This window comes from Dermacentor albipictus, chromosome 1 (assembly GCF_038994185.2).
Source record: "Dermacentor albipictus isolate Rhodes 1998 colony chromosome 1, USDA_Dalb.pri_finalv2, whole genome shotgun sequence".
NCBI lineage: Eukaryota > Metazoa > Arthropoda > Arachnida > Ixodida > Ixodidae > Dermacentor > Dermacentor albipictus.
This window is the reverse complement of record NC_091821.1, coordinates 218,748,686-218,773,653: the sequence shown is the minus strand read 5'-3', so window position 1 is coordinate 218,773,653 and position 24,968 is coordinate 218,748,686. Positions and strand designations below refer to the sequence as shown.

The 24,968-nt window shown below is 46.9% G+C and overlaps 1 protein-coding gene across 1 annotated transcript; it reads right to left on the bottom strand.

Annotated features, from left to right (window-relative positions):
* Positions 1–506: 506 nt before the first annotated feature.
* On the bottom strand, positions 507–22,440 carry LOC139056389 (testicular acid phosphatase homolog). Its single transcript, XM_070534588.1, has 9 exons — positions 22,281–22,440; positions 17,541–17,636; positions 11,372–11,452; positions 6,698–6,850; positions 6,202–6,297; positions 5,573–5,662; positions 5,196–5,316; positions 4,722–4,804; positions 507–997 (listed from the first exon to the last, which is right to left on the bottom strand). Exons 1-9 carry the CDS (start codon positions 22,374–22,376, stop codon positions 698–700), a joined length of 1,116 nt encoding a protein of 371 aa, XP_070390689.1. The 5' UTR covers positions 22,377–22,440; the 3' UTR covers positions 507–697.
* Between the last annotated feature and the right edge of the window lie 2,528 nt (positions 22,441–24,968).

The window sequence follows — 24,968 nt, the reverse complement described above, 5'->3', positions numbered from 1 at the left end:
CCCGTTCTCAATGCCCGAAATGTTGTCGACCCCATGTTTCTTCCATCACACGTCCGGCCCGTCGAGTGAAACATACATTCGTGCATCCCTGCCCCAAGCAAAGGAGAAAGAAATATGTTTGAGACGCTGGTGATATGAAGCTGATGGAAGTCTTGCTTGACTGAACGAGCTAAACCGAAAATACGTAGCATGTGTATAGGAGCTTATGTAGTGGTTCAAAATCTTGATTGATGTTTGCATAGATATGAGTTTTATAAATTAGAAAGTAAACGTTCCACGTGTGCCTATGGAAGAAAAACAAATAAAGGAGCTCGAAACTGCACAGGTAAAATCCCCTCCACACGCAGTCGTGCTCGTGTCACGTGGCGGGAGAGTGACCAAAGCACAGGGTGGGATATAGTCGGGTATTCTTCAACCACAGAATACCACTGTCAACACAGGCGTTCACGTCACATCTGGTTACAGTGTAAATGGTTGCAGTCTGAATAAAAATAAACACCAGCGAGTCGTATATATTAGAAAATTTCATTCTGAAGATGGGCCAAAAGGCGCCCAAATATACATGTATAGCGCTCTTCTGTGAAGAGAAACAGCCTTCGTAAAGGCTTTATGGGAATAAGCAGCCTGGTAGCCGCTTTAATGTAATTTGATAGTGCCGTGCCCCTGACGTCCAGGCGCGCTACCAGCGCGGGCAGCTTCAAGGAAACAGGTCGATACCGCCGGGTAAGGGTTCGAGGCCACACTCTCGGCGCCAATCCTCGACGACGTACGGCTTGGCAATTTCCTTGAAGGTTTTCAGGTTGCATCGGAAGCCTTCACAGCCGGGGATTTCGAGCCTGTAGGGCTTGCGTGTTGTGTCGTTCTTAAAGAGCATTTGGATGTAGAAGTTACCGTCGGCGTCCTCATGCAGCTCGGTGATGACCGCTGTCGACGACGGCACCCCCAACTGGTTGAATACTCCAAATGCAGATGTGAACGCTGCGATCAGGACGTCGTGCTGTAAGGCAAATAATATTTTCAGTAACCGAGACTAGGAAGAGCTAAAAGGGCAGGTAAGAGACATCGTAGTTGGCCGCACGTTTAAAGCTTGTGCAGAAAAATACATGCGAAATGCTGAAAAAGAAACAGAACAGCGCAGAAAAATACTGCTGTGCCACTAAAACAGCACATCGTAACTTAAGCGCCGGCACTGGCGCCTAATTGCGAGCATTCGTGAGTTATAGCGCTCAAAAACTAAGTGACGCGAACGCCCTCGAGCGCGTGATGTCGAACGTGATGTTACCACAATTTTCATCGATTGAAGCCAGTGACATCAAGCAGCGCTGAACGAAATGTGGATGCGCTCGTGTGCAGTATGAGCAGTCGCTGAGCAACCATTGAGCAGTCGTTTTCGAATGAAGAGAGGGCGAGACAAGTAACAAAGGCAGGAGCAATCGCATTATGTAGCATGTAGGTCATATACTGTTAACAGACGGTGTCACTCGCAAATAATTTCTGTGAAAGACAATTCGGAAGAAGCGCTCACACAAATAAATGTCCTTAATAAACGCTCACGAAAATAAACAATAATTACTCCGCACCTCAATCCAAAAACGTTTACAATTCAGTGAGCGTGGCTGGAAGTAAGCAGTAATGTATACGATAGTCAATAGCACGTCTCAGTGCTTTAGTGAAGTGACTAACAACGCTAGTCCTCTTATCCGTATATGTTAATCTTTACCTGAGATTGAGTTCTCTCCATCGCAAGTAATTTATATGTTAAGTTTTCCCACTTTTTGAGAAGCGTTTATGTTAAAGAACATTTCCATGTTTACTTTTCTACCTCGATCGCCTTTAGACAGCCCAAAAGGGGACTACTTCTCATTCAAGTTTATGCAGTCTCCGGACGATGCTGTGAACACTTATGAAGAAAAGCTTCTCGTGCTTGATTATGCCAGCCGGTTAAACTATGCACTCTCGATCATGGCAAAGGCCAGCCCATTGGAATACTTTAAGATGGAAAGCTGCGCCAGCTGGTACGCATTCGCGTTGAAGTTTGCGCAGCGCTCACAGTTGGACGAAGGACAAGGACAGTACACGGGGCATACGCTGACTCTCAATTGACTTTTAATTGGAAATACACGCAGAAACAAAAATAACAGTACATAATTAAAACATGTGACGAAAGAACGGAACGTTTGCAAACTTGAACGCACATAAAGACTGCCGCACGCGCTGACCAAATATTCAAATTCTTTATCACAAAGCCGTATTGGTGGTTGACTCACAGAGCCTTCCACTTTCCATTATATATGAAAGGCTTCGATTATTTCGCGCACTCTATGCCTCGATAGCAACATTGTGTCCTTGAAGTGCGAAGGTCAGCCACATTCCCCGCAGTGAACCGCTAAGTAGGACAACTTAAAAGGACATTTAGAGGGCCTGGTAGGATCATACATGACATGATTTAAGCACGACAGACAGCATGGAAGAAAGGGTACACGCGGGGCAAGCGCTTGTCCCACGTGTACTCTTTCTTCCATGCCATGTCTGCCGCGCTTAAATCACGTCATGTATGCGCCAACTAGGTTGTCACGTGTCTACCCTTTCTGCCGTGCCGTGTCAGTTTTTGTTTTTGTTTTTTTCACTCCAAAGCATGTCATGTATGCGACAGGTTTTCTGCTAGCGTGTGCATATGCTCGCTCAGCCGCCTCCCGTTAACCCACATACCACTTTGGCATATGTAAGCTATTGCCGCAAGATAACAGAACCTGGAACGCGATTTCAACTTGGCATACGACAAACACATGCTACAATGCACCCATTTTGTGGCCCTTTTAGCATGCCACTTTGTTGTTGTTTTTCACCTTAGCGCACATTCCAGCCAATTCGTTATCTTGCGGAAAAACGTACGTAGCCCAAAGTGGAAGGTGTGTTGTCCCACACAGTGATTCACTGCCGGGAATGTGGTTGAAATCCGCATTTCCAAAACACAATGCTGCTATCGAGGTCCAGAGTGTGTGGAATAATTGAAGCCATTCATATCAGACGAAAAGCTGTAGGCTGCGTGAGTCTACCATCAATACGGCTCTGGGATAAAGAATTTGAATATTTGGTCAGTACGTGCGGCAGCATTTAAGATAGACTGCCACTGGAACGCACGTCTATTGACAGTGTGCGTTAAAGTTTGCTAACGTTGTTCTTGTGTGACATAGTGGAAGGTTACAGCGCGGGAATCGACGGAGAGAAAGGAGGCGCGTAAAGTACACAGACACAGCGTTGACTTTCAACAAAGTACAGAGAAAGTTCAACCAACAAGCCCAACTAGTTACTTTGTAACATGGTTTAACTATGTGCTGTTAGCTTTCTCTTTTCATGTGTTTCCGATTAAAAGTCCATTGAGAGTCAGCGCACTTCCGGTGCACTTTCCTTGTCCTTCGCCCAACTGTGAGCACTGCACAAACTTCATCATGAACATTGGATAGGGATGGTCCACAGAAAAGACCGAGAAACGGGGCACGCCAACAAGCGTCGTGAGAATTTCAGCGAAGGCTGCTCGTCTGCTTAAAAGCACTCCGACTTCTTTTCAGCTGCTATACTTCACCTCTCGCGTTTGATTGATACACAGGCGCGACGAGAGATAGCCTCGCTTATTTCGGCCCCTAAAGAAACCATCAGATTTAAGTCGGCAAGCAAGAAACACAAGCAAGGCACGCTCGCCATGCACGCTTGAGAACTAGCCCTGCTGCGATCGCTGACACTCTCAAACGAATATTTGTGCGCAAAGCTGAATCATTTGCGTCCACGGACTCCAAAGCAGCCATACTGTGACTGCAGTGCGGCTCACTTGTGAATACGCGAAGGAAAAAAAGAACATTCAGAAAGCGCACGAACTGCGTCAGCATGTGTTTGTCTTATACTTCCGATAATAAATGATTCCGTCAAATAAGTGGCAAACTAAGTAAATTCTGCCCGTATTAACAATATTGGTTCTCTACACCGCTCTGGGTCGTCGCGCCATGGATGACCTATAGCGCGGACAACCTTATCTCACAGTTTTATGATAACACTTCCTGAAGACCGAATATTCGTCAGACGAGAGCCTGCGAATGGCTTCCAGCCTATCCGTACACACCCGCATCGAGTCCTGTATTACCAGGGCACATCTCAGGAAGACAGCAACTCTTGACAAATACGAACTTTTTTCCGCAAATACGTCGTTCCGGCTGCACGATATTCACAGAAGCATCATTCCGAAATGTGCGCCCTGTGATATAGCGCACAATGTATCGCATTTATTTTGGGGCGGAGAAGTGCCTTCTCTTCGTAATAAAGGGCGCTTTGATGTCGCGCGGCTTAAGACAGCAGCGTAGGAGTAGCCACCGCACTATGCATTACATTTCCTCAAGGGCGCCTCAAGCATGCCAGGCGAGAACTGTCGCTCTTTCTTTCTTTTCCTTTTCTTCTTCTTGTCGAAGACGCCGTAATTCTGAGCGAGTGGCATAACAGAGGCAGTTTTATTTTTATTTATTTTGTAGTTTACATTTTGATTATTTTGCATTCGTGATTGATAAGAGTTTAGTTCAGTTATTATGTTTGCTGCTGGTGTAAATTTCTTTAGTCGTTTTATTCTGCTTAGGACGGAGCGAGTGGTGCAAAGGCAGCATTTTTTATTGCTGCAAATAACACATGTTCTGTTTTTTCTCACTTCCTCCTGTCGCACAGAGGCAAAAAATACGTACCGCAGCATACATGTACAGCTTCACGTTCGAGTTTCCGTTCACGACAGCGTCAGAGTGCCGCAGGATCTCTCTAACCATGAGACCTGCATCAGAATTGTTCGACAAAAAAAGAGAGCCGTTAAAGTATACTCAAGGTTTTGAAAGTCCACAGGGTGCGAGTAGTTGCCTACACGGAACACAATATATAAAATCATCATATATAGCAAAGTAACACTGTAAGACTTGGAATTTACAGTAACTCATATGTATTCGCATTTTTATCCGACCATCGAAGGCCTGCTCTTGGCCACGTGCACGAACATACCCGGTGTTAAATAAGCAGCGCAGTTCTGACTTTATAATCAACAAAATATTATGTTGTGTTAGTCAAGGCCACATTTAGACATGGCCACACACACACACACACACACACACTGCGTATGGTGACACTTACACAAGCATATGCTTTGAAGAAAGCACAGTTCCGAATCTTACCAGCTCGCAGTTTATTGTGCAGAGGACTGTTGTAGTTCAGAATGGTCGTGTATTTCGCTAATCTGGTCATGTTGCCCCAAAGTGGAAGCGCCCAGTCCGGGATCTTCAGATTGCGACTCCTCTGTGCGAAGGGAACGGACACAAACATTAACGCCAGACTTGAGGATAGAAAAGAAGGCTTGTTGCACTTGCACTTCCTTGTGCAGTCACGACCAAGTCGAGTTATAATAAGCGTGTACCATAATAAAATAAAACGTTTATTTATTTATTTATTTATTTATTTATTTATTTATTTATTTATTTATTTATTTATTTATTTACATGGCATGTAATTTCGGCCCAAAAATGTGCATTGCTCTGTAAAACGCACGGCATACCTCAATTGTCAGAGTGTCCAGCAAATCCCGCACGCTGACCCAGTCTGTCATCTTTTTGCCAGAGAGCTGCTGGAGCGTATTCATCAAATTCTGGAACAAGAATGCCACACATAAGATCTGTTAAGATCCGTCATGTGGCGCTAGCGTGGATTCGCCACAGACTGCTCCGGAGAAATTAGCCAGTCTGGACAAAAAGATATAAATAATGTAAAAGACAGGGAGTTAACCAGAATAAATGTCCAGGGGGCTACATTTCACTCCGGAAAGAGGATACCTTGATTATTGGTCTTTGGAGAGGTTTTCTTGGTCAGATGCCAAATGACATGAACGAGCAGTGCTACATTTACCGAAGTGTACAAATGGGTAAGAAATGTTATATACCTTGTCGAATTCCTCACAATGAAGATGAGCAACGGAATGTTGTGAATTACAATACTGTGCCACACAAACAGCGAGGAGGATACAAGCTATATTATTTAGCTGTAAGACCTAGAAAATTATTTACACACTTAAATATAAGCATGCCATGTGCAGTGCGTATTCCTTGTGACCTAACTATCTATCAGTGAATCAAAATAAAGTGCACGTTGTGTGAAAAGGTAAAGCCGGAAACTCTGAGGGAAACTCACCGCATTGCTTTTCAGCAACTCAGCGCCTTCCGGTGACTCACGAATTCGGTCCAGCTCCTCGTCATCCCTGGGGCAGATTGCGTCTTCATACAGCATCTGTAAGGGATGTGTGTGAGTGGTGGTCTTCAATTGGCGCTTTTTGGCGCTGTCGCGCAGAAAGCCACTAGCAATTAGTCAGCAATAAAACAAGTGACGAAATAGAATCGCAACAGTGAACGATACAATTTTCGGCTGAGGTCATTTCCTGCGAATTTTATCGCGATTCATGCATACGGTCCCAACATCACTTTTTAATTTTGATATTCAATATTTACCCCCCTCCTCCCCCTCTGAAGTTATCCTGTATCAATCGCTTTTGGGTAAACAAACGCAAATATACACAGGTTCTGCTTTGAGACAGGCATGTTCCATGTGTCTCTCAAGTTTGTCGATTACGGCGACTCCTTTATCGAAGGACGCAGTGCTTACGCATAACATGACGCAAGTGTAAACTCACGCCATCCAAATCAACCGGCATGGTTTGTATCGGCACGGGCTGCCAGTCAACTTCACTGTTCCAAACTTTCTTGTCCCGCGGTGGATAAAGGCCGTACAGGTTGGTCTGGATGCTCTCCAGGCACCGTTCTCGGCCAGAGCTCCGTGCTCGCATCTAGAGACGATGAACACGAGTTAGAACACCACACACTAACGCATCCACGAAACACACCGTCCTTCTTGTACGTGTCAAGTTCATGCAGCACGTCCGTTACAATTACGGTTGACTTTTGTTAATTCGACCTCGTTCGGACACGTGGAATCGATTAAAGTTATCCGATGTTTGAATTAGGCGACGCACACGAATAATCTGAATTTTCCTCGCACACGAAGAAGCATTCGGCCAGTCTCTGCACGTAGTTGTGCCACGATCGGTACAGGCGCCGATGACGGCGAGCATAAGTGCTGCGTGCGCGCGACGACACGTAGCTTGTGGCTTTAAAAAACAGTGCCGATCCCCTCGTTTGCATAAACAATTGCGGCTATTGCCAGTTTTAGAAAGACCGTTGGCAGTCGTAATCAGCCCGTCATCAATTCCCTCCCGAGAGCGGAATAGTTTCTTCTTTCCCTCCAGATTAATTTAGGGGCATAGTTCGGGACCTCCGAATGTGGTCAGATTAATCAATGACGAATAAACGAAGGTTAGTTGATTTGCAAGAATTTATGGTGTTTTACAACCAACTACTACGCCCGTGCGGTATGTCGAGGCCTCCGTAGTGATCGTAGTGGAGGACTTCAGGTTCATTCGGAATACTTAGTGTGCTTTTAAGTACGCTGCGGTCTTAGCGCAGAGAAGCTTTTTTTTTTTCTTTAGATGCGGCGAAACTAGTTGCGAATCGAAACCAACGAGAAGCCACTCTGACTATGCGCACAGCGCCTGAGTGTCTCCTCAACTAAATTTATCGTTAATTGCGTTCACGCACAAACGGATAATAATCCATAAAACCCATAACCGCTGCATCCCTTAATAGCCTGACTATTTCTTACCAGAAGGCTCACCAGTTTTTATCTGTGACAGACGAATTTCGTAAAGCTCCCACTACCCCCACCTCCAAGAGGAGACAAACAAAACGAATCGAGGACTACAAAAGTATGTCTCAACTCATGCAACTATCATGAACGCCAGCGACCATTTGATCCCAGTGTACGTACGTCATCGTTGACAGCATCAGAGCGCACATTCGACATTTCTGTTAAACCCCAATAGCTATATATCGCTGCGTTGCCGGCGAAGAGACCTCAAGCTACATTTTCAAAAGCTGTTCTGAAACATTAAGGATTACCTCTGGCACCTTGTCGTGCCTTCGACAATCCCAAGCACGTCTCAAGGTTCCGGGAATGGCAAAGAAGGCCGTTTATTCATCAGTGGCCCAATAAAGGAGGTTTGCGGAGAGGGAACACAAATGGATCGGTCTCGTCCACCAGCCCTACATGTGCCATTGTCACCCCGGCCATACTTGTCACAATCAAGTTCAAGGTGTTCCATATGACGACTTCTGCACCAACAGAACTTGCCACTTTACGTGCTGCTGTTAAATTATTTAAAGCATGATTTCGAAATCGGATCTTGTTCTGTGACTCGAAAGCAGCTCTTCATAGTTTGCAGGACTCATGAGCAGTTTATACGAGCATGAGATACAAGAATTATCCATCACGCTCTCGCTAATGTATATGGCGTGTGCATGGCGTAATTTTTCTGTTTTATTATAAACCGGTTGCTACGGAAAAATGAAAAAAAAAACAGAAAATACTTCCGCTACAGCGTTTTTCTCTGTGTTACATCAATTAATTAATAAAAATATATTAAACGACAAAATTGCGAATAAACCGATTGATAAGCTAGCATATTAAAGGAGTACTGACACAAAAATTTGAAGTCGAGATAACTTGTGAGATCGATTTAGTGGGTCACACACACATCGTGTGTAAAATATCAGCGGCGAATATCGCTTAGAACATATTTAAAATCAATTTTAAAGTACGTGTGCGCAGCCAATCGTAAAACAGAGCACCACGCGACATTGACATCACCCGGGTCTGTAAATAGCCAAGAAAACGCTACGTCATGTGGCTACGTCACGAATTTTCGTTGGCTACCATGCGGCTTATTCGGGACACACGGTGCGTGCATCCGAAAGATTGAGCGGCGCGTAAGCTCCGCCCAGATCCAGCCCTCCAGCTTGACTTCAGAGCCACGTCGAGAAACGCAATACAAACAACTCTCCACAACACTGCGTCGCTTTACGTGAACACTGCCAATAACGTTATGCCCCTGCGAGTGACAGAACACTTCACGACGGCGCGTCGTCCACTGACGACTCCGCTAACAGCCAGCGATAGGGCCGGTAGGCCTGGCTAGGCAGACGCCGTGGCCGACGGCGCTTACGATCCAACCCGAGTTCGTCGAAGAGCGCTTATGTTTGGCAAAACAATTAACACTGTACACTTAGGTCGCCCGTAATTAAATACAATTGGTTTACTCGACGCAGTCGTTGCGAAGGGCAAACGTGCAAGCAAAGCGAGCAGCCTCGCTCAGACGGTCGGTGTGTGCTGTCTGCCCGCGAAATGCCCTCGCGTCGCGTCTCCTGATCTCGCCAGTAGCTTAGTCCTAGTGTACTAGGCGTTGCTTTGAATAACAGGCACACGTCGAGATAATTTTACTGAACTGGTAACTATTTCGTGTCGGAAACAAACTGCAGCAGGCAAGGAAAAAAAAAAAAACACTGCGAGAAACCGGCCAGCCGGCGCCGCCTCCGTGGAGGGGACGTCACATGCCAGCCGCGCTGTCATTGGCTGCGGCCAGACGACGGTGCGGTTGTCGGACGCGTCGGACGATGAAAATCTGCCCGGTTTGTCGCACGCCGGACGTCCGATCCGGCGCTTCGGCACGGCAAAACACCTCGATTCCGGCGCGTCGGACGCCGGATCGGACACCAAATCGGACCGTGTGTCTCCCGCTTCATCGTATGCCGCATGCCGGAGCATGCGGCGCCGCACATCGGATCGGACGCCGAATCGTACCGTGTGTCTCCTGCAGTGCTCGCCGTCGCCGGCCGCAATATCCGAGTCGCTGCTCTCCAGTAGGTCAAATTGAAAGTGATTGGACACGTCTAATACGGCGGCGACTCCCACATGCAGGAAATCGTCGCCGCTGGACGACGACGACGATGATGGCGAGGACATGGCAAACCACGTGCAGGCGTAGCAGACGACTAGCAACACGAAGCTCGCGTGCCGGCGCGCCGCACGCTGGCTGCGCGGCAGAGTAAACGTCATGGCTTTTTGCGAACACGTGACCACTTTGTTTACACACCCGGTGAACCGTTTCATTGCTCTCTGAAACCGAAACTGGGACTGGTCGCTACAAAAAAGACTGCAGATAATTACCTGTCGCGCTCTGAAGTAAATGAGGTCTCGTGCCGTGATTACTGGGTCATTAACTACTTATTAAAGCAGAAAAAAACCACATGGATTTTTTTTGTGTCAGTACTCCTTTAAGCCCATCGTCATCTTTCAGCGTCTGCCGGGTCATTATGGCATGGGCGGTACCGACGTTGCTGATGCTGCTTCCCGGACACCCCATAAAGGAACCCGTATAGTTCCCATATCCTTGTCGAGAACTGACGCTGCGAGACATCTTCATTTGCTGGCACACACCAAGACGCAGGCTTCGTGGAACAACCCGAGTATCTCGAAGTCTCGCCTCTATAGACTTTACTCTTCGTTGAAGCTACAGCTGCAATCGCGCCTGCCCAAGTGAGATGAAGCGTCCCTTTCCCGTATCTATGGCTAGATATGGCTTATACGAAAGACTACACACTCCTCATTCGAGGGGCTTACACACCCATGTGCCACTCCTGCCGCTGGTACGAAACAATGCGTTCTATATTCTTGTCCTCGTTAGGATATCGAGCGTGACCCTCTTTAGACTTTTTTTAAAACCGTCTGGTTTCACACAAGTTAACAAATACCAAGGCTCTAGGCCTCATACATCGCGTCGCAGGCTTACAAATCAAAGCAGGCATTGCTAAACTTTCTTAAATCGACTTACCTCAGTAACCGATTGTAGGCGTGATGGGCGATGTATGAGGCCTAGAGCCTTGGTCTTTGTTAACTTGTGCGGAAACCAGACGGTTTTAAAAACCTCGAGCTCGAGGTTTTGAAAATCGTCTTTCTCGAGCTCCCCGCTTGTGCGCACTGCATTGCTTCCTCTCCCAGCTCTTCCCCTTAACCATTTCCTTTACGTAGGATAACAAACCGAATGCGACTTGAATGCGTTTCCTTCCTCTCTCTCTCTATTCTGTATCTCGAAACCACGACAGCAGCAAAACGTTGTACCCACTGAATCGCGCACAGTCATTCGCTTTCATTTGTCTGGCATACTTCAGGGCGGCGGAAGAAAGCTAAAATTTGATTTCATTATTCATTGCATAGTCATTTGTTTTTCCTAGCTGTTCATCGCCTGCGAAAATAAACTAGGAAAAGTGCTCTCATATCTACCAGTAAATTCAGAAAAGTGAGCCGACATAACCTAAAGCTCATAATTGCTCGCCCCATCACTTCCGCCCAGCTGAAAGCACTCTTTCCAGCTTGAGCAATATATTGTAAACGAGCAATACAAAATAAGGAAACTTACTTCATTAGGATCGTACGTCAAAAAGTCTTCGTACTTCGTCCTGAGATATTTTCCCAAGTTGTACTGGTCGTTCTTGCCTTTCTGAAAAAGAAAACGGTTTTACAATTACGACTCGCACACTCAAAGTCTTCGCCAGCGCGTCTCCTTACCTTGGCGATTTCTGATTAATCAGCCGCACACCCTTAATGACGTTTATTTCTCAACATACATGAAGCTTTGAGCTTCGTGTCTTGCACTATTCGGAACGCAAAATTTTGTTTTTTTTTTTCATTATCCTGAAGAAGACCATGCCAGTACGCTACTGCGGTATTGTAGGCTTCTCAGCAACATTCCCTAAATGATAGACTCTGATAAGGTAATGACTAGAAACCGGATGTTTAGGCACTAAATACGTTGTGTTAGGCGCCTACAACAGGCACTGAAGCTGCCATTTAAAGCATATATAGTCCTTTGGGCATGTAAAGGTTCAATTAAAAGAACTTTCGCTGTGCATCGGAGGACACATTTTTATTTTCTGAGCGACACAGCCAGTTAAACCTCTATATTGTGAAATTATTTTATTTTCTCGATAGAGCGTTGCGTACGTTACAAGATTTATCTGACGTCCAGTGTGACCAGACACCACGGAAAAAGAGTTTTGAAAGCAGAGGCAAACAAGTACCGTCTCAAAATTTTTTCGGATTCATTATGTGCCTTTTTTTTTTACTCTGTACTTGTCAGCATGCAGAAGAGGACCGCTCAACATGCACCGAAATTACCGGCCCGTACTTGTACATCGGAGGAGGGAGGAGGAGGGAAAGGGACAGGAAGGAAGCAAAGGTAGGGAGGTCAACCAGACGCCCGTCCGGTTTGCTACCTTACACAGGGGAAGGGGTTTAAGAGGAAGCTTTAGCTCGAGCCCAACTCCGACGCGGCCTATTCAAATACATGTAAAACGCAAAAACGTTTTTATGAGATAACCCCTGCACCGATATTGATGAAATTTGTTGCATTTGAGAGAGTAAGATAAATTCTAGTGACTGTTGGAAGCAGAATTTTGATTTAGGGCTTGAATTTTGTTAGAAAGATTTTAAAAAATTCAGAAGTTTGAAAAAAATAGAAGCATGAAGTTTACAAACTAATAGCTCTGCATCAAGAACAGATATCGCGGTTCTGTAAACGGCATCCATTAGATCATTCAAAGCGGACAAATATTATATGTCATTTTACATCTTACGTGAATTTTTTACATTGTTTACGAGGGTTCTGCAAAAGTTGTAACTACATATTATTACATTTTTTGAGGTTCATGTGTAACATATCAATTTTGTCCGCTGTAGATGTGCTATGAGATACAATTCACAGAATTGAGATATCATTTTTTCTTGTTGAGTTACAGAGTTGTAAGCTTGATAGTTTCGTTTTCTGAAAATTTGCAATTTTTGTCAATTTTTTATAAAATATTGACGGCCTAACTCGAAAATTCGAAACCAACAGTCACTAGATTTTAAGTTTTTCTTTTAAATGCAGCAAACCCAGTCAAATTTAGTGCAGTGGTTGCCGAGAAAAACGAATTCTCCTTTTACATGTATTTAGATAGGAGCACCCGAGCTAAAGCTTCCTCTTAAGGGAAGAAAAGAAAGAAGAAAGAGGGAAGAAGGTACTATCGGTGAGAATACGTGTCGGAACGTTGGATGATCCAGTGCTTCTGAAATTGCAGACTGTTCGCCGGTCAGAACCTGCGACAGGTGGTGTTTTTTTTTTTTTCAGTACCAAAAATACGAGATTTTTTTCCGAGGTATACTGAAGTTTCGAACTAACCCTATCAACAATAGGTCCATTGGGCATGGTGGCGAACCTTTCCTGACCATATAAGCTTCACATTCCGGGTCAGAGCGGCGCTCGAGCGTTTAAGTTTCTTAATCCTGTCGGCTGAAAACGTGAAGCGAGCGCACACCTTCAAGTGTATCGTCGCGCAGCGCCGTTTGAGCCCTTCTCATAGCGATGCTCTCGTCTGCTGCTAAGCTGTACATCCTTTACGCCGCCAAATTTCCTGTGGTAATAATCAGGTGCGTACAGCCAAGTACCCCAGCGGGTTACATTATGAACAAAATGAGGCTATAGGACAAAACGCAGAAAATGTACTTTTAGGCTCTGAAAAATGCACTATATTCGAAAACATCAAAATATGCATATATAAGACCCCGATAAGGGTGGCACTAAACTGTGTCTAGCACCACTGTTCATGCTTAACGTTAAATAGGAACGATAAGGACGTACGAAAAAAAATAAGCATTTTGCCAAAAGTTCCGGTCTCTAGCGATAACTAAGGCACGTATTGAGAAAAATGCCTTACGTTAGAACTATTGGTAAGCTCATATTCTAGTCAAATATGCGTGACATATTACTAGCAAAAGCGACCGGCCAATCAATGGCAAAAAACACTTACAAACTAAAAGCTTTATGAATTGGACCCCCAAGACACGCATTCGCAAAATATCTCTTACGTAAGTGGTATTCGCAATTTAACATGACCGTTGAGCCCGTATTCCCAAAACCAACGAAACTTCTCCAATGCAAAAAGCACTACGTCACTAGACCGTATTCGAGCGCAGCGACATGCATCATAGCGATCGGCACGAAGTTTTACCAAAGCGTTAAGGTCCGCTCCGCTCATACTTCACGTGCTGAGACGCCGCACTTGATTTCCCGCTCTTCGATAAGCATATCTCCCAGAGACGCTAGTGAAAAGTGCAGTCGGCTTGGTTGCAAAAGGACAGCTCGAGTACACGCAGGCTGAACGCTCACTCACACTAGGCCGACCCGACACCGATTTCGGTCTGCCGACTGTCGCCAGCAGTCGGCAACCCGAAATCGATAAGGCAGATTGTTCGGCATCGGTACAGGTGTGACAGAGGCGCCGGTACGAAGGAAAAAACGCTGTCGCCGACAACCGGCAGACCGAAGTCGGTGTCGGGTAGGCCTAGTGTGAGTGAGCCTTCACGCACCGCTCAATCGGCACCACAGTTGAGCGAGGGCAGCGTTCTGTCTTCCGCTGCTCACGCGCAATGACGTTTTTCGTTGAGCGACTGTGGGCATTTTTGTAAGGTATACCGGTCTGAGTGGGGCGGACCACACGCTCGGCTGACACTACTAACGCGATAGCGTTAACGACCCCGTCTCGCAGAAAGTCCGGCGACAGCGTGCGCGGCCGGCAAAAAATATTTTCGAACCACTCATATCCAGGCACTCCATGTGGCGCAAAGAAGTTACTGAAATAATCGAATTTCTCAAGCTAAAATACGTAGAAGAATCGTAAAGTACGACTTACACGCAATTTACAGACATGAGAGCGTCGTATTGTAATTTGAATATAGGAGAAAACATAATTCTGTTACGCGAAAAATAAAAATTAACTTTTTCAGCGTTGCTACCATTCATAGGCCGGCCACGGCGTCGGCCATTTGCGCGCGCCGGCGCGCGGATATCTTGGAGGCCACAGAGCGGCGCTCCCTGTTCCTTGCAACACCTCCAGGTGGCGCTCGCCTCCGCCGCATCGCTGCCTATGCAAGAGGCCGCGTTTCTACGAGAAAGCCCGCTTTCGTGCATAGCGTTTGTCGTCAGCATTTCTCGGTAAACATTACGGTTACGTACGCTCCAGTTGCCAGGAAGCGTGAGAAGCAGTCAGAGAGCTTTGAGTGGTATCACGTTGCACTCTTAAAGACGAAGCTTAAGCGTCCTCCAGATTTTTTTATTAACGAGAGGGTCGCCGCGCTCGTGAGCAATCGCGGTCAACACTTACGTAAGAGAAGCGGCATTCCCAAACCTTCAGGTTTGGAAATGTCGACCAATTTGTTATACACAAAGTTTATATCACACATCAGTTCTCGCGAGAACCAGAGACCAAATTAAAAAAAATATATCTGATCAACATTATATTCCTCAACGCACAAGAAAACCTCGATGACACGCGCCCGTGTACACCTTTCGCAACCAACGCCAACTGGCCACCGTGAACGTATATCAAAGCCCCGAAGCTGCGTTAATCAGCGAAACGCCTCTATCTGCAGCAGGCGACGCATTAAGCGCTTGTGCTCTAGGCATAGAGGTTGCGCAATCAAAAATGTTCGCCGCTAATGGCGCGATCAATGGGCTCGAATCCGCCTGCAACATCCAAGATCACGGTGTTCTTTCTTTTTTTCAGCTTCATGTATTAACGATGAAGTTCTCCGTTCCAACTATAATTCTTATACCAGAAATTTTCCTGAATTGTCTTTTTTTTCGTTCACCTTCTCTGCATAGATAAAGCTATCCAGCTATATGTGACAGCAAGCTAGAGGACAAGGTTTACAGCGCTCCCAGAAATTGCCTGCTGCCAAAAACATGCCTTGACGGTGAACAAGGATTCAGAGTTACTTCTAATCGATACCGTAGAACCGATCACAACAAAAATGTTAAAGCCTTGACGTATTGGGGGCCTCGCGGGTTCTAGAACCATGCCGCCCTGCGGATGAGCGACCAAGTGCCGCTTTAAGACAATTCACGAACCAGCCACAGTCCGGCCGATATACAATTTCAATTGCGTAGGCAATAACTGAGCGTTTCCGTCGACCTCATTAAGGATGAGCGGCTGGCGTCGCAGCGGACCCACTTGGCTGATGCCAGGAAGTGGAATTGACGCAATCGAACGGCAGAACGCGCCAGCATGCATCACGGCGGAGGAAAGCGCACGTGCCGAAATTCCACGGCAGCCAGACGACGAATGCCGTAGCCCCCGCGTGCAACAGCATCGCCGAAGGAGCGACAGCGAGGGGCCGTAGGCGTCGTATGACGTGCGATAATGGCACGCGGGCTATAGTTAATGGGCGCGTGAAAAATCGCGCTACTCCGCACGTCTCGGGCTTCGCTTGAAATATAATGCTGTAAAATTTAAGTAGAGCCACGGCAGAACAACTGTGGCGAGTGATTTATGCCTCCCGTCGCCAAACTCGCATCACATTGTCTTTGCTCGGTTTTGACGGTTTTTTTTTTCTCCTCTCTCTCTCTCTCTCTCTATGATAACATCACTGAAGCGGGCCGAATGAGGGGGGCAGGGGGAGATTAAAGTGAAATTGTGCACGCAGGCAGAAACAGACAAAATTGTCTCTGAGACGGGCACCGAAGGGGATGCCCACAACGGCTCGCCGAGGCGAATTTATCACTGCTTCTTTTTTTCTTCACTGCGAGGTTGGATACTGCTATTGGATCTCTGATGCTGCACCGAGTACGTAACGCGACCTCAAAGAGTCGGTGACCGCTCCGCAACGGCGCCTTGATTACTTTGCTGCGCTACAGCGGCCAGTGAAATTCCGAGAGTCCACCTCATGCTAATCACGCTTTTCTTTTGATTCTACAAACGTAATTTCTTATGTCTTTGCAAAAGCTCGCTTCTGCTCAGAATTTATTCGAAATTAGTGCTCGTGTCTTTGGGAGAAACGTATGTTCCCTCCTCTCCCCTCTTTCTTCTTTTCTCCTTACCTTCCTCTCGTGGCTTGGGGAGTGCACGAAGCAAGGCGATGACCTGGGTGCTAGAATTATTTTTTATTTATCTCAATGGCAGAAGTGCACTTATTTACCTCTTGGAGCAAACATAGCAACATCACGAATTTACACATGCCCAGGAATTTTGGACGTTGCCTTTTGCGCATCTGTCAAACTTCACCGCGATGCATTAGCGTAACTCAATGGACCGAATTCTCTGAATTATTACAAAATATATATATTTCAGAAGATTTCATCAATTTTCAGATAGCAATGTCGAGCGGGTAAATTTTCATAAAATACGCACTCAGGGTACTTAGTCATAACTTCCCTGCGGCAGTATTTTGGTTTGGTTACAACATGGCTATAACGCGGCAAGGAGGCTACGAGTAAGTGCCGTAAATGAGCAGTACCCGCTCGACGTTCCTAACTGAAATTTGTTGAAATTCAACCGACCTTTGAAATAGTAATGCTTGGAAATGTTGTCGATTAAGTTACGATGGCGCATTGCGATGAAGTTCAACAGATGGACGAAGAGGCAATGTCCACAATACCTCAGCGTGAGACTTTCCAAACGCCTCGCGTCGCGGATTCGCCTTCACAGAAGGTTCAAGTCGTGACCTCAACAGCGCTACGTCTGCACCAAATGTCAAGCTACATTTATACTCACGTGCGTTATGTGACCGAGGCCTTCTGGAAAATCACTGGGTGAGTTCGGGTCATTGGGATACAACGACGTTGGTGTGCGGTCTCCATGACGAAACATCTGTAATAGACCAAACAAACCGGAGATCTTTGGCACAGGCAGAACAAACTGAACTTTGCGTACGTGTTGCGATACAACTCGTTTCGGTAAACTGTGTCGACTAAGAGAGATTTAAAAGTTTGAGTGGCAGTGTGTGAGGGGAAGGGGGGGGGGGGTGTACTCTTTGTCCTAACAAAACGCGGACATGATAAAAGAAAAGTACAGAGTGTGTCTTTCCGCATTCGCGTGTGTGTGACGCTGAGTTCCATTCGCTCGCAGAAGCTTAGTTTCGGAGCCTAGAGAGCATTTATCACCCAGTTATGCCTCAATCACACGTCTGGCGATTTCAAATAATGAAGCGTAAGATCGAGATGCTCCACATTGTGTCTTTCGGCTCGCGTTTTGTTCTGACGTGACACTGCAGCCTTCGTCGAACGTGTATACCAACTACAACGCGCATCACCGAACCTGGGTTCCAACCGCGCGGCGAGGCTCCTGTGAATCCCCAGTGCTACACAAATGGGCGTGTGTATTGATATGAAAACAAGAATCGAAGGATCTTTTGTTGCTGCCCTACAGAGCTTCGGAGGGCCAGGAATGTCGAAGGAGCCGCGCTAAACTTCCAAGCAAGAGCTCTGGTGATACGCAAGCCGCTGTGCGGGAAGCACCTGTGACAAACTCTGTGCAACTTGCCAGGCGCGAACTGCCTACAGGAGTCTCGCCGTCTAAGGAAGCAGCGCCCGCCGCGTGTCTCGAGCTAAAGACTGTATAGATGGGTGCTTAAGGGACCGCACGTTCTCATATGCGCACGTGGCCGGCTTTTCTGACGGCTATAAAATGTTGCGCGCCACGGCAATCGCATTATCGCTGCCCCCAGGCGCGTTATGAGTAGAGGTGCTCGGAACGAGTCACATCCATTCTAATCTACACTTCCCTCACTTCATTTAGAGAAACGGTGGGCGGGCAGGCAATCTGAATTGTAAAGAAAGCACGCCGATTCAGACACGCGGTATACGCGCCGAGCCGCGGGACGGTTCGAGGAACGCGCCGGCCCTCGTCGGGGGCGCGCGAAGGCTCCTCCGCGCGCGCCGATCGCGCGGCGCGACAGTGCCCCCCCCCAACGGAGCGCCGAAGACGGCGGTTCTTTTCAGCGCGCAGTGCGCGTGATGAACGAGCTGCTTGGCCGCTCAATGCTGGCGTGCGCGCGCCGCTCGTATTTCACCGCGTATTTCACGCGCCGCCACCGCCCCCGCCGTCCAGCGCGCGCGCTGGACGCCGCGGCGCGAAATGGGCGGCGGACACACGACGCTTCTGCCGAAGTGCGTGCGAACTGCTTCGACACCGACGGCCGATAGAGCGGCGCGATTGCCGTCCACCCTTTCACGCCTGCGGCGTCGAGTCGGTTGACCGTAAGTTATGCGCGTCGCTAGTTGTCGACTCCGCGGCTGTCTGAGGTCAGGGCCGTAAATAGGCAGCGAATTTTATGGCGCAGAGCCACGCGAGCGGCAATTAAAGGACGCGAAATTACGTCACCGTCTGCCGTTAAAAATAAAATGAAAATGAAGACTCGTAGCATGCATGGGAAACGCATTTGGCAAGGTAACTTGTTTCGCATTGTTACAAACGTCGGAAATTAGCCGCAACGTCGTCCCTCATTATTTGTTAAAGTGCTGAGGCGAAACGCGACAATTATGATGTCTCATGCTTTCACGGTATTTTATGAGAGGTTACATCGAATATGAAAATGCAATTTACCTTTTCTCAACGTGCGTAGTAATTAAGGAACTGCTCTTGAAATGTCCCTGCCTAAGAAAAGAAATGCAGAAACTGTCTCTCCAGCTACACTTACGCATATATATTCGGGGTAAGTCGGGTACGTACTGTTTTCTTTCCGTGAGCAAGAAAAGGGAACGAAAGAGTTCCCGCACATTCAATAAATATCAGTCTGACATGTTCGAGCATTTGCTTCTGAGTACAATAGCATAAGGCTACATTAAAAATGCAGAAAAAAACTTTGGTTTTGATTGTTACTCTCGTATACGGGCCTGAGAATAAGTGAACGCTAATGTTGCAGCTTGCCACGAGTCGTTACCTAAGTACCTGAGAAACGTTAAGCCCACAAATTTTGTTCCTGAAACAAATTTGTGCGCGCTAGGATACGTGTGTGCGTGTAAATATGCACGGGTGGAGGAACAAGGGAAGCCTCAAACCGGAGCCAACGTTTAGATGAGGGGACTCGTTTTCGTCAGGGCAGTTTTATGCGTCTGCTTCAGTTTGCGACTTCCTGTGGAAGAAGTTGTCTTGTTTGTAAAGCTTTGTGAAAACTTCCTTCCAGAAGCTCAAACTTGGCTTTACACGAAACTAACGGCGAGGATCCAGCGACGCGTCCCGCGGGGCGTGGTGGCTGCGATGCAAGGTTACCTGCCTGCGCTTATATCGTGTCCCAAAACACAGCAGGCACATGAAAAATGATGGCTTTAGGGTCATACTTCACCACTTCACCATGCCTAAATGTACAGAGCTAGCCGCTCGCACGAACACACCTGAAACGCGACAAGTCTATAGTGTGTGTAAATGTCATACATCGCGGTTTATACCTAAGGGCATTCTGCATTTGTGCCCGTAATACACAGCAGAGTGAGAGAGTAAATTGGGAACGTAGCGACAAACCATTATGAAACGCAAGACCAATTACCTGGGGGCGCTTGTCGCAGCGTAAAACTAGTGCGCAAAACCTTAAAATAATATGCTCAGTGTAGACATAAGACTTATAGCTGGAGTTGGTGCTAAGTTCCTAGCGTACGTTTTTTACTTCTGGTCAGGCAAATAAAAAAAAAATATATAGTCGGCTGCAATAGTTGGTACCCTATAGGGCGAATTTATTGGCAGCAGAGAAGCTGGGAAAACATACACGCACAAGTTTCGCATAGTGAGCGATGTAGTTGTAAACTCTGAGCTACATAGCTTTAGGCCATGTGAAACAGCTATGATTACACATTCCCCCTCTCGCCCCGTCCCGCCGTGAAGGGCAGAAAAGATGAGTGCCGTAATCTTCTCAATAATCGTTTTTGCCAGCCCCAAGCGTTCAGCTGTGCGCCCATCCGCGATGCCAAAGCGAAGGTCCTAGAAAAGAAAGTGGAGTGGGTCCTCCCTAAGCCATGCACCAGCGCGTAACACTAGTTATTTGTGCGTGATAATGACTAAAGGAGCACGGCTATGCAGCAGGAAGTAACTTTGAATGAATACAGAAGTTGAAACGTGGAGGTCGACTACCCGTTTATGTTTATTGTTGGTCTTGAAAGGGACAGTTATTCATGTGCAGCAATTGCTCAAAGAAAACAAAAACGACTTACGTCTCAAAGAAGTTACGCAGTGCCAAAGTGCCAATGAAAAAAATAAATATCGAAGCTACAGTCAAGGAACGCTTTCAATTCCAGATTTCTCCAGTTAGCCCCAGCGCAATGACACACGATAATTGTTATGTCTTCTCTTATATTAATTACTGTTTGCCGGGTAATGAATCAAAAAGCTGGCGATCCCTCCGCGCCCCTTGTCTTTAATCACATTTCTACCTGTTCGCTAATCTTAAATGAAGTTGAGAATATTCGGGTCCCAGCAGGGAGTGGCGCCTTTTTAACAATATTTATTCAGTTGCTCTCTTCACTTTTCTAACGGCAAGGAACTGAAATTCTCACCAACGGGTTTCCCATGACCAATTAACGTATATGTTGTCTTCCTCTTTTTTCTCCTCGACACAAACATTCTAACACCGATTTCTCATCAAAAAATAAAAAAAAGCTAAATCCTCTTCTGCATAATAGCACTAACACAGAAACGTGTGTCACCAAATTAAAGCCAATTTTTTGCCGTGTATCTCAATTCATTCTTCCTAGAGTGATAAGATGCGATCATGTAATAGGGTGCGGATGTTTGTAGGAAAACAGTAACAGAAGTGAGAACTTGTGTGAATAGCTTCATCGCATATGTGTAAACGGGCTAAACACAGCATTCCCAGAAAATGATTACTTTCCCTTCATTTTTACGAAAGCATAGAAAAAAGTAATTGACACAAATTTCGCACAGCCCCATTACGCCTTGCAAAGCAGCTATAATCGTGCGAGAACGCGTACTAACTGATTACGGAAACCTAACATACCCGTATGAAATAAACAATAGCAGATCGCTTTGCGCAAATTGTTTTCTCTTCTATGCCATGCTCTTCACCACGATCCATGCCTCCCGCACAGCATGCACGTGCAAGTAACTTCGCTGCTGTCGATAACTATACGTACCCTGCCAAATCATAAACAACAAGTCAAAAGGTGCAAAGCTCTCGAAAGATTCTAATTCGTGTAGATGATTTCTGAAATGCGTTATGTGGCTGATTTCAGTGTACCAAGTCGGCCACACACAGCATTTGCATCAAGCGTCAAGCTAAAAGCCCACTTGAGTGAGTTATTCACAACAAAACCACTGGTAGGCCCTCAGCGTGCAACAATTGCCGCAGCGGGCTACTTGGGAACACAGCAGGCTACACATTTACATCGGAGAGCGAAAACTGGCCACGAGGGGAGACAAAGAGTGCCGCAGCGCGAAGCGACGGCACACATCGGCGGGCCGAAGAAGAAGAAGAAGATTAACGGGCTGCGTTGATCGGTTACTCACGACGTGTAGCTGGCGTAAGGTGCTCGCTTCGCCGCACTGCTGTATGCTGCGCGCGGCGGCGCCGACCGCCAAAACCAGGAGGCACGCAAGCTTCATGGCTAGGGGCAGAAACGGGGAAAGCTCTAAGCGGCCGGCCACGCGGTCTCTGTTTTTGAAGGACTGGCACTCAAGGACAGCGCGGCGCGAGCTTACGGCCGCCGGCGCGCGTGCACAAGTGGCCGGCCCCGCTTGACCAATCAGCGAGGCCAGGTTCCGCGGACCGCCCGCTGGTTGGCACCGGACCGCCGGGTTCTGATAGCGTCCGGCACGTCAGAGGTCTTCTACACGGTCGCAACCCTGTAACGCCGTTGCGTCCGAAGTCCTACTGGTAAATTAAGCAAGGTGTGAAACCAAAGACGGCGCTGTGTCCTCATGGAACCATAACGAAAGGCAACCGAAGACGTCCCCGTATCTTGTTCTCCGTGCTTGTGCAGGAGTGGAGTAGGCGAGGTTCTCGGCTTCTGAGTGATGCTGATACAGAGAACGAAGGCTGGGCGACGAGCGGAGCATTTTTGTTGTTGTAGTCTGATTCGGAGAGTCGCGACTAAGACCGCAAAATAGTACGTGTATAAGGGTGCGTTCCCACTGTTTCTGTGCCAGATGTGCTACCCATTAGTGCTGCTGCGTCGATGTGAGCAAAACATATCATTTGCTGCTGCTGCAACAGCACTTTGCTGTGAAGCTTCACCAGCATAGTATGTCAAGCTTGGGACGCACGAAACAGGCCATGCAGCTGCATACGACATTGCTCCAGCTCCCATTTTCCCTCTATCCCTGTCTCTCATTCTCACGTCGCCTTTTTCTTTTCTTTTTGAGTGCTACTCCCGAATTATAAGGAATACAATGGTGCGTTCGAGTAGATTGTTGCAAGCCTTACAGAAGTCAAAAAAGCTACTTTTACTTGAAAAGCCACGCGCGACAGGGACACTAGGAAGAACAAAAAACGGACAGGATATGCGCAAGTTCTGTCTGTTTTCTGCTCATCCTAGTGTCCTCACTGAGTCGTGCTGCATATCTAAATAATTTATTGTCGCCAACTCTCCTACCTTTCAGTGCTTCTACGCGCGTTGTATTACTCAGGTGCATACAAGTGTGGTGCATATTTGGCCCACCACACTTTTAGAAATAATGGCATCGCCGATGACCCAGCAACCGGCCGTAAGTATTCTTTGTTTAATTGTTTTATAATCTCATATGCAGAAGCCCTGGCGTTTTAACTGCTTCTTCTTCTCCCACTATGCTTTCAAAGGTTATCGTAAATCTTGACACAGCTTGAAAAAGCTTGACAAAGCTTGACACAGGCAATCGGAAGATGGAGACACGTAGCGCTATAGAAGCGCTGAAATTTCCTCCTTGTCAACGATTCTAGCACACCGTAGCTGAGTTTCGAAGAACATGATTTTTCATGCCGAAACCTTGTCACCAGAGTTCATTGGGTTTCATCCGCGCCCCTACCATGTAAAGTAGCTTTTCCCACTGTCCCCTACTGGCTCTTGCGATATCACCCCAGCCTGGACACATGCATCCAATAATAAGATAAGCCCGACGTACCCTGCTCATTAGCTTACCACACACTTCACTACACACAACCCCGATAGAATCCTCCACAGAGATGCCAGTACATAGTGTGGGTGCCACCCATCGCTATAACGGTCGCACATCACTATTGTCATGTCATGCACACAGCCGTTATTCCTCCCATAGACCTATGCATGCGGGACCTACACGCCATTGCGACGCTATACGACATCCCCTGATTTATCCAGACAAACGTCATGGCATTACCTTATCTCGAACCCCCCAGAAGCACCTACTGTGACTTTCCTTTCCAGTACTCACGCATGACATGCAACCAAGGTACCAAATCCGCAAAGCGCAAGCACTTTCCTCACCCAGTCCCGTATCCGCCTTCTGCGACGTCGCCTCACGGAACATTCCCCTCCCTGCATTAAGCGCGGCAATAGCCCAAATACCCGTCACACCTTGCGGGTTTATCGTCATCCACGCCCTACACTCCCAGATCTTACCTCCCTGTGATCTCACCTCCCTAAACCCTGTAACCCTAGGTGGCTGACAGCTGTCACCACACTTCAGGTCCAAGCATAACTGTCAACGCACGTCAAATATGCTTTGCAGCAGGCTGAATCACGAGGTTGTATCTTTGGACGAGTTTCTAATCGATGACTAGCAAAAACGTCTAACGCAAAAAAAAAGCGGAAGTGAGGTAAAGCACCTGTGTTGTCTTAATGACCGTGCCCCTATCCCTTCTTTCTTTCTGCGCTAAATGTTTTTGCTATTGTTGAAAACAGAGGCCTAGACTAAAGCCAAGCATTATCAAGATCAAAAAAGTTTTATTCTCTCCCTCTCGACACCAAAGAACGGAACCTGGCTAGTTATGCTCACTGATTTTTTTTTTTTATGGCGGAAAACAAAAGAATTCACCTAAATTTCGCGCCGACCGGTGCTTCTTCAAACTCGCAGGCACAACGAAAGCCACACCTGACACATACGGCGATACCAATCCGTCTGTATACACATTCACCGAGGAGCCACATTATTTCGACATATGTTCAAGTGTTAGATGTCTGAGGCCCACGGTAGGTATTTGCTATATATTCGGTATATTCTCTAAAATATGGAAATGATAAT

Bases quoted from the DNA above. Each gene is read 5' to 3' on its own strand.
- LOC139056389 (XM_070534588.1), bottom strand. From the start codon at position 22,376: ATGAAGCTTGCGTGCCTCCTGGTTTTGGCGGTCGGCGCCGCCGCGCGC. The intron at 6,851-11,371 runs GTAAGTTTCCTT...CATCGTCTCTAG, and splicing joins TGACGTACGATCCTAATGAA to ATGCGAGCACGGAGCTCTGG. The intron at 998-4,721 runs GTACGTATTTTT...TTTGCCTTACAG, and splicing joins AGCTGTACATGTATGCTGCG to CACGACGTCCTGATCGCAGC.